At 40.0% G+C, this 15,870-nt stretch overlaps 1 protein-coding gene across 1 annotated transcript in view; it reads left to right on the forward strand.

The window, feature by feature from the left end:
- dmd (dystrophin) overlaps window positions 1–15,870 on the forward strand; it is a 387,210-nt gene that overhangs the window by 219,702 nt on the left and 151,638 nt on the right. Inside the window, exons 28-32 of the mRNA XM_030747286.1 lie at window positions 3,203–3,303; window positions 11,532–11,643; window positions 11,818–11,931; window positions 12,243–12,398; window positions 12,490–12,660. Coding sequence (XP_030603146.1) covers window positions 3,203–3,303; window positions 11,532–11,643; window positions 11,818–11,931; window positions 12,243–12,398; window positions 12,490–12,660 — 654 coding nt within the window. The remainder of the gene's footprint in view (window positions 1–3,202; window positions 3,304–11,531; window positions 11,644–11,817; window positions 11,932–12,242; window positions 12,399–12,489; window positions 12,661–15,870) is intronic.

A 15,870-nucleotide genomic window follows, 5' to 3' on the forward strand; every position in this document is an offset into this window, starting at 1 on the left:
TGCATAAACAAATGTACAGAGCACATCAAACGGCCTATGCTCATTCCTTGAAATTTGCCCGTTCGCAGTTCTTCTCTGACATCATTGGTAGAAACCCTGGTTGCTCCAAACAGCTCTTCAAAACAGTAAACTGTCTTCTTACTATGAAATCTTCTTCTACCATTACCTCTGATGCCGCAGTGGAGCAATGCAACAGGTTTATGGCCTTCTTTACATCCAAGATCTCCTCAATACGTACAGCTCTATCAGGTTCAAAAACTGTCATTTCAGATTATAGCCTGAGTGCTACTTCTCACCCCTTCACCTACTTCCCAACTGTTACATCAGAAGAGATCCAGGACACCATCAGGAAGATGAGGACCACTACATGTCCCCTAGATCCTCTTCCTACCACTTTGGTGAAAACATATCTACCTCTTCTTACCCCCATCATCTGTTCTATTGTCAACCTCTCCATGCGAAGTGGCCATGTTCCCTCTTCTTTGAAAAAAGCCATCATCAGACCCATACTAAAAAAACCTACTCTTGATCCGGATAACCTAGTAAACTACAGGCCAATCTCAAACCTCTCATTTATTTCTAAAGTTCTGGAAAAAGTTGTTGGAACACATCTCCAAAATCATCTTAGCTGCAATAATCTCTACGAAAAATTTCAATCTGGATTTCGCACTGCCCACAGCACAGAAACAGCACTCGTGAGAATCAAGAATGACCTGTTGATGGCAGCCGATAATGGTTCCCCCTCCGTTCTCATCCTCCTGGACCTATCAGCGGCATTCGACACGGTTGACCATGACATCCTATTACACAGGCTTCAATACACCGCTGGGTTTTCCGGCCCAGCCCTTGATTGGTTCAGTTCCTACCTCACAAATCGATCTGAATGTGTTGCATTGGGCGATGCCAAATCGGAACCCCACATTGTCACCTGTGGGGTGCCCCAGGGATCTGTGCTTGGACCAGCTTTGTTTAACCTTTATCTGCTTCCTCTGGGTCAGATCATAAAGAAACATGGTGTTTCATTTCACTACTATGCTGACGACACGCAGTTATATGTTAAAGCCACTGCTGACGAGCCTCTTCCACCTGCACCTTTGTCATCTCCGTCTCCACCGTTGCCAAGGCTTGTTAAATGTCTGGAGGAGGTCAAGGGATGGATGGAAGATAATTTTCTCCAGCTTAACAGCTCTAAAACATAATCAATCATGATTGGTACTCCCCACCAGATCAAATCATCACCCATCATTAGTTTATCTTTTCTTGGACACAGTATTCCTCTCTCCTCATCAGTTACCAATCTTGGTGTTAGGATGGATCCCCAACTCAACATGGAACTCCATATAAACCACCTTAGTAAAATCTCATTTTACCACCTTCGCAATATTGCAAAACTCCGCCCTGTCTTAACTCTCCAAGATGCAGAGAAACTGGTCCATGCATTTGTCTCTTCCAGACTGGATTACTGTAATGCACTCTTTGTGGGTATCCCCAACAAGAGTCTTCAGAAACTCCAGTACATTCAAAACGCTGCGGCCCGGATACTGAAGGGAGTTCGCAAATAATATGATCAATATTACACCAATTCTTCAGTCCCTCCACTGGCTTCCTGTTTCTTACAGGATTGATTATAAAGTCGCTCTTCTTACCTATCAATGCGTTTATGGCAATGCCCCTTCCTACCTTAAAGAACTTCTTTCTTTAAAATGTACGACACGCTCTTCCAGATCGGCTCACACAAACTCCCTCATCGTACCAGGGACAAACTTACGGACTATGGGTGACCGGGCTTTCTGTGTGGTTGCCCCTCATCTATGGAACTCGCTTCCATCTGAACTAAGAGCGCCTCAAACTTTGGACAGTTTTAGAAAGGGCTTAAAGACTTTTCTTTTTATAAGAGCTTTTAATCTTCGTCCATAATTTTTAGCTATTTTATCTACACCCTGGTGTATTTTAATTTACACCATGGTTTGTTATTTAGTGTGTTTTATACTTTTACTGTTTGTTATGTTTTTTGTTTTGTAGCACTTTGAGGTTTTTTTAAAATTTAAAGTGCGTTATAAATTAAAGGTATATATATATATTGCTGAGGTATGTAATAACTAAAGGTCTTTGGTATTATATCATTTAAAAGCAGAACCAAAATCTGAATGTGATAAAACTAGGTCAGATTTAATTGCCAGTGAATGGTCAAAAATTGCTCAGTCTTACATCTCCCAAGAGCTGTTTAACAAGTGATTTTTTTGTGTGTCTAAACTTCAGCACACCCATAGCAGTGACAGAACTGAAAAGTCTTGCATGCATCATTTTGATAAAGACATTTTCAACTGGTTTTGGAGGAGCTGACAAATGTCATCCTGCACATCGGCAGCTGTTATAATTAATGGAATATTTGGACTAATATATTTTAGCTGTTTGGTCTAGATTATATGAATAATAATAATAATTAAGCAATACATCTATTATATCACTTTGTTTTCCTTTATCATTTTTCATTTCTATCCTTTATTTGTTTAGTTGTTGAAAATGTCAGAGTTCTGAAAAATGTGCTCCTTTTCACTCCAATGAAACTGGAAAGAAAATACTGAAAAAAGAAAGAAAATATCCAAAACTAGGAGAAAAATAGTCCCTAATACATCACTGCTTTGGATTCATTGTTGCAGCAGAAGGATTGTGGATAAGCTATATTTATTATCCTCCCATGCAAAATAAAATAGGAGGATATTGTCACAATACGGTCAGTGCATCCGTCTATCTGTCCATGAGGTTTTAAGTTTGGAGTATATAAACTCCAAAACCACAAGGATTAGAGCCATGAAATTTGGCATATGTATTCTTTACCCTTCAAAGATTTGCCACGCTATATTCATATGTCCGTCCATCCGTCTGGCATAGGTCCATGTGTTTTATCTTTCTGGTCAATAGATTCCAAAACCACAAGGAGTTGATCCATAAATTTTGGCATATGTGCCACACAATACTCATATTCCTGGCTGTTTCGTACCCTTTGTACACTCTGGCTGTATTTATTTGAAGTGGAGAGTAAACAGCTTGGAGGATTTCAGGCTATTAATTCTATGAAACTGTATGTCATTAGCATATATTATAACAGGCATATGTTTACACAACATTTACTCTTTAAACAGCTTTTTTAAACTACACTGAATCTATTAGTGTGTTTCTCATTCTATTTGCTACTCCTCAGGCTCTCCAGGTTGCTTTGGCTGAACATGAGGGGGATGTGAACTATCTGACTTCAGCTGTGGAGCAGGTCTTCCAGAAAGCTCCGCCAGATGTCAGTCAGAAGTAAGAGATGAAAATGTGTAATGTAAATGGTTAATGAAAGAACAGAAGATGGTGTATGTTTGTGTGAGTTTCTGCTTTTTTGCATGCTCCACTACAGACCGTTTTAACAGCTATTCTCAAAATTAATGGTAATTTTGAGAATAATTGTTAAATCATCAAAATAAATCATCATTGTGATTAATTACAACCGGAGTTACAGTTCAATAGTCAGGAGTTCTGAATGCTACTGTAGCGGTTGCCAGCATTAACTCTTGTAAATCATTAATTAGTGCAGCATATGAATTTAAAATAATTTATTTACAAAAATAGTCACGAATGTGCATGTGAATGCCTGATTTGTGCATGTCTGAAAGAATTCCATAACCTTTGGTTGAATGTGTGTTTGCTGAGAACCAGCAAGGGTGTCCTGTCTCCTTACAATGTGCAGTTATGGTTAAGCCAATTGAATGTTGTGGGCAATGACACCAGATTAGTAAGGAAGCTGGTGCTGAGTGAGGTGACAAAACGAACAATCCAAAATCCTTATTGTAAAGAGTGATCACAGATTTAACAAGAATAAAACAAATCAAGAAATATATATAGTGAGCTATGTTATTTAGTTTTTCCAGCTACCACTCTAATTGTTGAAACAGGGTTCCAGTGATGTGCCAATCCTGGAGCTCCCAGTGCACTTACAGTGAAAATTATTTGATCCCATTTCAGTCATCTTTGCTGAGGTCCAGGTCCCTGACTCCTTAGTTTTTCTTTGAGAGTTATACAACAGCTTCAACTCTTCCGGGAAGGCTTTCGACAAGGTTTAGGAGTTTGTTCACTGGATGTTTTGACCAGTCTTCCAGAAACACATTTGTGAGGTCAGATACTACTGTTGGATGAGAAGGCCCGGCATGCAGTCTTTACTCTACTTCATCCCAAAGGTGTTCTATCAGGTTGAGGTCAGGACTGTGCAGGCCAGTCAAGTTCTTCCACATCAAAACCCATTCATAATGTCCTTATGGACATTGCTTTGTGCGCTAGTGTACAGTCTTGTTGTAACAGTAACCCCCAAATTGTTCCCACAAAGATGGGAGCATTAAATTGTCCAACATGTCTTGGTATGCTGAAGCATTAAGAATTCCTTTCACTGGAACTAAATGGCCCAGCCCAACTCCAAAAAAACCCAATCCCACATCATAATCCCCCCTCCACCAAACTTTACACTTGGCACAATGCAATCAGACAGGTACCATTCTCCTGGCAACCACCATACCAAGACTTGTACATCATATTTCCAGACAGAGAAGTGAGTCATCGTTCCAGAGAACACGTCTCCAGTGCTCTGGTGTCCAGTGGTGGGGTGCTTTGCACCACTGCATCCAACGTTTTGCATTGCATTTGGTGATATAAGGCTTGGATGTAGCTACTTAGAACAGTGTGTAGAGAGTCCCTTTTCAGAAAGCGCTCTACACACTGTTCTTGAGCTAATCTAAAGGCCACATGACATTTGGAGGTCTGTAGCAATCGACTCTGCAGAAAATTGCCGTGCATACTGCACAGAAGCCTATCACAGTCCCACGCTGGAATTCACTGAGCTCCTGAGAGCAACACATTTGTTCACAAATGTTTCTAGAAGCAGTCTGCATGCCTAGATGCTTGGTTGTATACACCTGTGGCCATGGAGGAAATAAAAATGAAAGAAGAACCAAAGAAACAAGAATCAACACTTTGACAATGAAACTTTAAAAGTTTGACAAAAGAACACAAGAAGCATCCCAAACCAACGGCTTTAAAATGACAGCTCCAAAGCAAGGATGTCTCATTTTGTTTATTGCCTGTTTCTCCTTTCTTCATCACCTCCTAGAAGTTAGAAGATGTACAATTGTGGTCAGAACTTTACATACACTCATCATGGGCATGAATGTTATTGTAATTTTGGTGCACAAGTTTGAATTTATTTTGGATTTTCTCTAATCTACACAGGGTCCAAAGTATACATACAGTACAGGTTTAAATACAGTCCCCTCCAAAAGTATTAGAACAGTGACGTGACGCAAATCCCTTTATTTTTGCTGTAGTTTATAAGGTTTGTGATAGAAAAAAATCAATAAAAAGGCAAAGATCTAGATCTTAGCTTTTATTGCCAGGTATTTACATCTGGATCTGTTACACAGTTCAGAAGATAGCACCTTTTGTCTGAACACACCAATTTTTCTTGTGAGCAGAAGTATTGGAACAGATAAACTTAAATAGATTAAAGTGAATAAGAATGAATATTTAGTTGCAAATACATTGCTTGCAATAACTGCACCAAAACCACTGACATCACTAAACTTGCATTCTTCTTTTTGTGATGCTTTTCCAGGATTTCACTGCAGCCTCTTTCAGTTGTTGGTTTTTTTGTGGGGTTACTCCCTCCAGTCTCCTGTTTAGCAGGTAAAATACTCTGTAGGGTTTAAGTCTGTCTAAAACCTTCCACTTTCTGCCCCTGATGAACTCCTTTGTAGTTTTGGCAATGTGTTTTGGGTCATTATTTTGCTGCATAATGAAGGCTCTCCCAATCCCAAACCTGTGTTTCACAGATATGTATGTTTGGGATCATAAGCAGATCCTTTCTTTCTCCAAACTTTCCATCACCTTGGTAAAGGTTAATCTTTGTCTCCTCAGTCCATCAACCTTTGTCTCAGAATTTCTGAAGCTTTTCTCAGTATTTCTTGGCAAATTCACAATTGTTGCTGATGTCACTAACAATTGTTTTAGGGTCTTTTTTTACAGCACTTAAAATGCTTCTGTCAACAACTCCTGTTGTTTTCGTTGGTCTACCTGTTCAGCATCTGTTACTTTGTACACCAGTGATAGCTTTCTTCTTCAGGACATTCCAAACGGTTGTACCGACTATGGCCAATGTTTGTCCAATGGCTCTAATTGATTTTCCCATCTTCTCTCAGCTTCAAAATTGCTTGGTTTTCACCCATAGACAGCTCTCTGGTTTTCATGATGGTTATTCCTCTAACTATAAATGCACAGTCTGCACAGGCAAAACCCAGATCTGAAACTCAGCATAGACATTCAGCACTATTTATTGTTTGAATAATCAATGTAACAGGACACACCTGGGCAACAAAACTCACCTGTCAGTCACATGTTCCAATACTTTTGCTCTCAAGAAAAATGGGTGGCTTCAGACAAAAGGTGCTATCTTCTGAATTGTGCATTGGTTCCAAATGTAAATACTTGGAAATAAAAACTGAAGTTTTGATTTTTGTTTCATATTCATCTTTTAATGTCAAACCCAAATATTTTCAGTCTACAGAAAAAATAAAGAGATTTGTCTCACTGTTCCAATAATTTTAATGCCCCTTGGGAAATTGCCCATGGGAAAACTCATGAGTTAATTTAAATGTGTTGCTTTCCTGGCACGGAGCTGGTTTTTAAGCATAGTCCACAAATTTTCAACAGAGAAGGCCATTCAAGAAGCTTAATAATAGCCTGTTTTATGCATTTAAAAACCAGTTTTGTTTTGAATCATTATCCTGTTAGAACACCCAATTATGTCCAAGGTTCAACCATCCAGCTATTGATTTGAGGTGAAGTTGAAGAATTTGGAAGTAGTCCTCCTCCTTCATTATTTCATCTACTTTGTGCAATGTTCCAGTACCACTGACAGCAAAACAGTCTCAGAGCATGAGACTCCCACCACCATGCTTGATAGTTGGTACAGTGTTCATAGGTTCAAAAGCCTCACCTATACTCCTCCAACCATACATATTGTCACTGTGGCCAAATAGCATAATATTTGTCTTGTCTGATATAATAAAATATTTTTTTTCCCAGAAGGCATTTGCCTTGTCTATGTAGGCAGCTGCAAATTTCAGTCAAGCTTATCCTTGGTATCCTCCCTGGTGAACTTTATGTTTTTAACTCCTGAGTTGATGTGCTCAGTGAAGGTTTCTACTTCTCAGGTTTTGATTTTGACCCAGGTGTCATCCACATATCTGTACCAGTGGCTAGTTGCTATCCCTTTGAAAGAGCCAAGAGCTTTACTTTCCACTTCCTCCATGTAAATGTTGACTACAATTAGTGGCATTAGGGAGCCCATGGCATATCCATGCCTTTATCTGTAGAAACTCTCATAGTACATGAAATATGTGTTAGTAAGGCAGAGGTCTAACAGTGTGCAAAGCTGGTTCTATTGTGTAAGCAGCTGTCTTGCTGTAGTGGTTTTCTGACTGTCTCTACTGCCTCAGTTGTAGGTAAACAGGTGAAAAGTTAAACCACATTGAAGGACACTATGGTTTCTTCTGGATCCAGTGTAAGATTGCAGACCTTGTTAGTGAAGTCAGTGGAGTTCTTGATGTGGTGAGATGGTTTACCCACAAGTGGAGCTAAAATAATGGCAAGGTGCATGGAGATGTTGTAGGTTGCTGAGGTTATACTGCTAACAATGGGTCTGAGTTGGACTTCTTCTTTATAAATATTTGGAAGTCCATATATTATGGTGTAGCATCCCTGGGGTAAAGGCAGCAGTATGTAGGGTAGTCAATAGTTTTTTCCCTTTCAAGTTGTTCTAGGCCGCAGATGAATTTCTTCTTGTAGCTGCTTGTGGGGTCTTGCCTTAAGACCTCATAAGTGTTCCCTCTAAGACAGAAGGGAAATTTGGGCTGTTATCTCAGATGGACTGTCATCAATTCAGCGAAGATGTACAGGAAAGAAGGCCAGACACCGACTAGGGCGGGTGTCTCAAACTCGCGGGCCGCATCCGGCCCCGCCCCCTACTTCCGGTCCGCGATTTGATGTCAAAAATATAAGACAATTTGGCCCTTTAAGTTACTTTTTTGATGTTTCGCTTTCCCCTCTAATTAAGAGGAGTTAGCAAAATGTCAATACAGTGAGGAGCTCTCGGACCGGTACATTGGAGAAACTAAACAGCCACTCCATAAATGCATGGCACAACATAGAAGAGCCACCTCAACTGGACAAGACTCAGCTGTACATCTACACCTAAAGGATAAAGGACACTCTTTCAAGGATCCCAATGTTCATATTTTGGACTGGGAAGACAGATGGTTTGAAAAAGAGTAAAAGAAGCATCTATGTCCACTGTGAGCAACCATCACAGTGGTGGTGTATCCCGACACCAGCTGTCAGCCACCTATACTGCTGTCTTAAGAGGCCTTCCCAAGCACCTCAACCCCCACTCACACTTTACTTCAGGTGACTTCAATAGGTCAGATGATAGGATGGAGCAAAAATCTCACAGTGGTTTCACCCAAAACCCCTGGTGGTAATGACCCATGCCTTTTTTTCACACCTTGGCTCATGTGATGCACATGATCAATAGTGGGTCAGTGACCACCTACACTCTCCATGTTTTGGTTTCATAGTCCTGGATCTTTTGCCCAGTGTTTTGTGTGTTTGGGTCTTTGTGTATCTGTATGTTTCTTCAGTGCATTTTATAGTTTGCTTATAGATTACTTTATTCATCTTTATATTTCTCAGTTTAGTTTATTCTTAGTTCTGGCAATTTTGGGTTTGTTAAAGAGTTCATTATGTTTTTCTTTGTTCTTTTAATTACATTTTTAATTTATGTTGGAGTTTTTAGTTGCTTGCATTTTAGTTCTAGAATTTCAGTTCTCTCTTCCTTCCCTATGATTGCAAAGTCTTGTCAAGTCTCCATCTCTTTTTGGTGTTAGTTACTTTCTGTTTTATTTTGACAGTGCCTTATCTGGTGTGCATTGTGTTCAGTTTTGCTTCCCTTGTCTCATTAGTAAGATTCAGTTCACTTGTTCTCCCCAGCTGTCTCCACTCTCTTTGATTACCATTTATGTGTATTTAAGCCTTCAGTTTTCCTCAGTTCGTTGTTGTGCCCTCTGCTTATGCCATGTGCTCCCTCATTCTGAATTTCCCTTTGTTCCCAAGATTTTGTTCTGAATCTAGACAATTCTGTGACTGAATTTTGTTTGCAGTTCTGCTAAATTAAAGGTTACTAACTGTGTTGCATGCTCTGAGGGTGTTAACTATGTTGCAGCTACCTCAGTCAGAAACTGCATGTTATGTTTCCCAGTCAGCTTAGTCAGAGACTGATGGTGTTCCTCATTTAAAGACTACTATGAAAATGCTCAACTCTGACTCTGTAATTTGTGTTCTCAGTTCCTCGCTGTATTTGTGTATTAAACCCAGTGTTTTAGAAGGTTCATTGTTTTCCTGAGCTGGCCTCCCCAATGTCTTACAGTGATCTTGCGCTTGCTCATTCTGAGAATGGTTATGGTGATGCTGAGCCAGTTCATTTTGAGACTAATCTTTGTGTTCTTCAGCAACAACAGTGAATGCTTAATGCTTCCAAGCTAGTTCTATCTGAACTATGCTCTTGAGCTGGTATCCCAAGAGACTAATCAACAGCCTGCACCTCCAAGGACTGGTTATTGTGCAGGAGAGCAGGCCTCTCCAAGAATTGTTAATATATCACCACATTTCCAGAGACTTTTGTTCCCCCAGGGGCCTCCTCAGAGACTGTTGCTCCACCCCGGGCCTCCCCAGACACATCCGAAAGATAGGCAAGCTTTGCAACCCACTTCATGTCCTCCACGTGTTTTACCAGTGGAGAGTTGATTTCAGCGAGGAAAAGAAGGACTTCCTCACGGAGATCACAAAGGCGCGTGAGAACCTTTCCTCAGGAAAGCCACCGGACCTCCGAGTGCAGAAGCAGCTGTTTAAAGTGCGCGCCCATCTCGTTGCAGAGGATGGAGAAGAGACGGGCATTCATGGCGCGCAACTTTATAAGGTTAACAATTTTTACTGCCTCGTCCAGCACAGTGCGCAGCTCTTGGGGCATCCTCTTAGTTGCCAAGGCCTGGCGGTGGATTATGCAGTGCGTCCAAATAGCAGCCGGGGCGACCTCTTGCACCTTTTTTACCAGACCACTGTGCCGGCCTGTCATTGCCCTTGCCCCATCAGTGCATTTTCCACAGCAGCGGCCCCAATCCACATTATTTTCCCGCATGAAATCATTCAAAACCTTGAAGATTTCTTCTGCTGTAGTGCGCGAGGGCAGAGGGTGACAAAACAAAAACTCCTCATGCACATTTAGCTCTTTAACATAACGCACGTACACCATTAATTGAGCACAGTTGGCGACATCAGTCGTCTCGTCCAGCTGAAGGGAGAAGGAGGGGCTTTCACGAACACTGTCCACTACCTGTTGCCGCACATCTGCGCCCATATGTGAGATTCGGCATTGGATGGTGCTGTCAGACAACTGGATGACATTCAGTTTGGCAGCAGCAGCTTCTCCCATCATTACTGAACACATGTCTTTAGCAGCAGGAAGGAGTAAAGTTTCACCGGTGTTGTGGGGTTTCCCCGTCTTTGCAATGCGTAAGGCCACCCAATAAGATGCTTCGGTTGCCTTAGCGTTAACAGTACTGAACGTCTCTATTGTTTTTTCTGTGTGCACAGCTCCTTCAGCTTCCTCTCAAAAAACTCCTGCGGCTTGGTCACTAAACTTGGGTGCTTTGTTTCAATGTGAGGCCGGAGCTTACAGGGTCTCATGCTATCATTAGCCAGAACCTCCTTGCAGATTACACATTGCGGCCTTGGAGCATCATCGGGAGCAGTCCAGGAAAATCCAAACTTTAAGTAGTCGTGGTCATACTTCCTCTTTTTTCTATTTACGCCAGAGCTTGTCTCCCCTGCCTTTTTCTTTACTAAAAATTTGTCCATTCTTTCTCTCACATCAGTAGACAGCAAGCAGATAGCTTCTTTTCCCGGTTTATTTTTTCCCTCGCACCGCGCCTCCCCTAAAGTGCTCTGGCGCCCACTAGGGGAGGCGTGCCTCACACTTTGAAAACCGCCGAGCTAGAACCTTCAGCACCAATTATTAAAAGAATTAAATGAGTGTATATATGTATATTTCTGACCCTGTGTGGATTAGAGAAAATCCTAAAAAATTCAAATCCGTGCACCCAATTCTTGTTTTTTCTAAGTTATTAAAAATATGTGCTGTACAATCACCATGGAAAAAGAACAGTTCAAAGACATCATTAATAGTCCATAATTAGCATGATATTCATGCCTCTGATGAGTGTATGTACATTTCTGAGCACAACTGTAAATCAAACATTTGCACACATACTAAACTCCAGGTGTTCCATAGCCACAGAAGCAATTATTAAGACTGGTATTTAGAGTTGAGGCTCATTCAAGACATGCATAGAAAACAAGTCCCAAAAGCGCCATGATTTTCTGTGTGGCTATAGGTATCGTACTGAGATGGATGTCATCATGGCACGTTGGAGACGACTGGGCTCTACTTTGACTGACAACACCCAGAGAATACAGGAGCTCATGGCCAAACTGATGCAGTTTGAGGTAAGACAGGGGAGAGTGCTTTTTAAAAGCTTGCTTTAAGGCAGTAAGAATTTTTGAAGTAATATGCTTCCTATATAGTAATTGAGAATGACTAAAAATGACCAATTAGAATTGGAGTTGATCAGTTGGTGTACATTACTTTCTAATCTTTCTGTCTGTCTCTCTGTCCCTCAGAATGATGTAAAGACTTTAAAGAAGTGGATGGAAGATGTGGATGTCTTCCTAAATGAGGAATGGCCAGCACTTGGAGACTCTGAGGCACTGGAGAAACAATTAGAGCAGTGCACGGTGAGAAACAAAAAACATACATCCTGTTGCAGTTTCAGGTCTACCTATTGCTTTCAGAAGCAAAGTCCTAAAAAGGATCCAAAAGGGTTGACAAAATATTGCTGTGTATACAAATGTTGTATAAGACTTTTGAATTAAAATTCCCCTGAGAACTGATGACTGAGGTTTGCACAGTATCTTAATCTAGAATACATCCCTTAAAGAAACAGAAATATGGCATATAGCCAACCAAAGATTATTCATCAACTGTGATTCCTGAACAATCGGATAGTCTCCCTGTATAACCTCCATCCTGAACTCTGATTGGCCAGGCTTTGGTGAATGACATTCACACCATCCAACCCAGTGTCAATGGCATCAATGAGGTGGGCCTGTTCCTAAAGAAAGAGGCTGAGCCACAGTTTGCTGTCCACATCAAGAAAGAACTGGACTTACTCAACACCCAGTGGGAAAACATCTGCAAACAGGTGTGTAGCCTTTATCCACAATCTATGTTTTCATGCTTAGACATGTGTGTACGAGCACTTGTGCTGGTATGTGTTATTCTCCTCTGTATAGGCCTATGCAAAGAAGTCAGCTCTGAAAGGTGGCCTTGACAAGACTATGGCTCTAAGGAAGGAAATGCAGGAGATGCAGGAGTGGATCAACCAGGCTGAGGAAGACTACCTGGAGAGAGACTTTACATACAAGACACCTGAAGAGCTATGCAAGGCTGTTGAGGAGCTAAAGGTATGTGTGAGCATGATGCAGAAACCTAATCTGTCTGCAAATTAAAGATAGAGAAATGATAAAGAGGGTGCGAGAGATGGAAACTCTGGAGCGTGACGATGAATAATGGATTGTAGGGTGGGAAAAGGGTGGGCTTCCAGTCTTCATCATCATTATGAACATTTCCCCACACTTATAAATTCATAATATTTATTTAAGGGAAAGCATGTATAAAGGTACCATCTCCTTTGAGTCTTAGTAACTACAGACATTAGAGCTCAATTTAAGGGGCAGTGATTTTCTATGTTTAAGTCAAATAACTTCAATATTACCCTTTTCTAGACTTTCAAAATGAAATGAGAAGATGATAAACCCACATTAAAGTTCAATACTTTGCCTTGCAATGCACGTATGCACATTTATAACCTATAACAATATCCCAACTTAATTTTAATATTGGGTTTTAAACTGAGGGTGAGATTCATTTTGGAGCTATATATTGTGTCAGCTTTTCAATTAGCCTACATCTTGCTAATTATCTAATAGCCACAGCTGCACAGGTCACTGACTAAACACAAAGTTATTATTTACCACTGGAGTACATGCTTAATAAGTAGAAAAGACGTTCATAAGATATGGTAATATTCATGAATATGAATTAACTCAAATCATTTTCTCTTCTGTGTGACATTTGAGACTCTTGTATGTACAGCTACCAAAAAGTTTCCTACGATTTAAATACAGGCCTGTATTTGGGACTGCACGATTATAGCCAAAATGATAATCACAATTATTTCAATGACTGTTGAGATTGCGATTATTTGTCAAGATTATTGATTGATTTTAGTGACAAAAACCTTTTTATTGCATTTTCATGTAAACATAACTCAGCTTTCACATCCATGTTGTGCTAAACATATTCTAATGTACAAATCTTTGCATCAAAATAAAAATAATCCTGTTTATTGACCTAAATTCAGTGCAGCTCGTAGGAGAAAAACAGAAATTACATTGTGTTACAGTCCTGTTATTTAAAGGTGTTTATTCACATGCCATAACTACATCTCCTAGAAACTAAATATGAAATCTTGCACACCATTTATTGTGAATAAAATTCATAGTAAAGTAGTTGAGAACTATGAGATCTCTATACATTTCCCCTGCGATATTTTGATTACAGTGCACATTTTAGCATTATGGAATGATAGCTGTGTGAAGGGAAAACATCTTTTGTCCAGTATATTGACCCTTGTATTGAAATCTTCATTAATCACCGTATTTATGGGAAACATATCTTTGGCATTTGCTGATGCTAATTTCAGCGCGTCTTTGTGAGCTCAGTAGATATGCTGGCATGCTGTATAAGCTGACTTTTATGGAAGTCTGAGTTGGTGTTGGATGATTCACATGAGCAACCATGGCATTGTTTTCTTTGGCCTTCATGTATTCATTATACTGCAATTTCTGCTGCGTTTTCAGGCAGTTGAATAAGTTAGTTGTGTTGCTTGAACATTACTTGCTCTAAACATGAAGTATTTCCAAACAAAGGATGACGATGCACTCCAAAGGATAAGTTCTTTCAGCTAGACATTTGAATTTTGTTGTATATCTATCTTTTAACATAGTACTACTCATCCAGGAAACTTCAAGCTGCATGGTGCAGTGAACAGCTGTGACTGACACATGCAGGCATGCAGTCAGGTGCTGATTTAGGAAGCACTTGATTTGCTTTTGGTTTGTGTTCATATTCATCATCATGAACATTCAGTCATGTTCATTTAATTGTGGGAAGCCAAAATTGTGATGGAGATTAAAATGTGATTAATTTTACACCCCTACCTGTGTTACTAATTGAAGAAGAAACTCAGGCTAATACTGAATATTTATGAACAAATGTGCATTGATTGCAAAATAATTGAAGTCTGGCTGTTTGATATTAAAATATGCAGGACAGAGGGCAGATGTGTTTATCTTTCAACCAACATCTGTAACATAGTGTACTAATACATCCCAAAAATCTGACTGTTGTGAAAGAGTTAATTTTGTTTATTTATTTATTAGAAAAACCATAAATTAGAAGAACATCTAAAGAAAAGCAGGCCTCACTTGCTGAATTCATTGATGGAACAATGAATTTTGCTCGCTATCAGAAAATCCCAAAGGAGAATATTAAGCCCTCATTTCGTGCCCGGAAACTTGAGTGCATTTGGGTTATGCAGCAGGACAGCACACCAGCAAATCCATTTCCGAATCACTAAAATAAAAACAAAGTGGAGGTTTTGGAGTGACGTAGTCAAAGTCTGGACTTAAATCAGATTGAGATGCTTTGGCATGACCTGAACTCTTTAACACCGGGCCATCGCTGCCGATACACCTGTTCCCTACCTTTAACAGCCTTTAACACCAAGCGTATCACCGCTGACACGTCTGACCAAATGTACTTCGCATTACCATAAGTACACGACCGTTTGTCCTATCAGAAAAATCCAAATTCTCAGCTTCTGAAAGCTGAGAATTTGTGCTTCCCACCCAACATATTATGCTAAAAAGGTGTAGGCCAAAATTCCTCCACAGTAATGTGAAAGGTTTAGGGGCAGTTACTTTTTCACATAGAGCTTTTAAACATTGCATTTTGTATTTATTTGGGTTATCTTTGTTAATATTAAAATGTGCTTGATCCAAAACAGAAGTGTGACAAATATGCAAGGAACAAAGAAATCAGGAAGGGGACAAATACTTTTTCACCCCATTTTTCCCTTAAGGAATGTTTTATGAGTTCACATGCTGGATACACTGCTCATTGTTTATTCTCACTGGCTCTCATTCAGAAATTTTTGATTTTCCATATTCATTTACAAGTCAGGTGAGGCCTGACTGGTTCTCTTTTTCTTGTCACACTATTCTAATTTGAGTTAATTCCAGGTTGATAACACCCTTCAGGCCGCCTCTCCTTTCATCACTAAAGTTTTTCTTTCCCTTTGTTATTCCCGTACCCTCGATTACAACTTTGACTCTTTTTCAATCTCCTCATTCCCCATACCTAAATATTCTATTAAAATTGTATTGATTCTCCACTGAAACCTTTTTTTTCTTTCATAACTTTAATGTGCTGTGTTTGTGATGTAAATATCTGACACTGTGTTTTCACCAAAAGTCTTGGCAATAGCAGTCTGCCTGCCATTCACCACAGCCCCTGGAAAAGTTTACTTGTGGCTCATGCTGAAAATTAAA

The sequence above is a fragment of the Archocentrus centrarchus genome, chromosome 2, assembly GCF_007364275.1.
Source record: "Archocentrus centrarchus isolate MPI-CPG fArcCen1 chromosome 2, fArcCen1, whole genome shotgun sequence".
In the NCBI taxonomy this organism is placed as follows: Eukaryota; Metazoa; Chordata; class Actinopteri; order Cichliformes; family Cichlidae; genus Archocentrus; species Archocentrus centrarchus.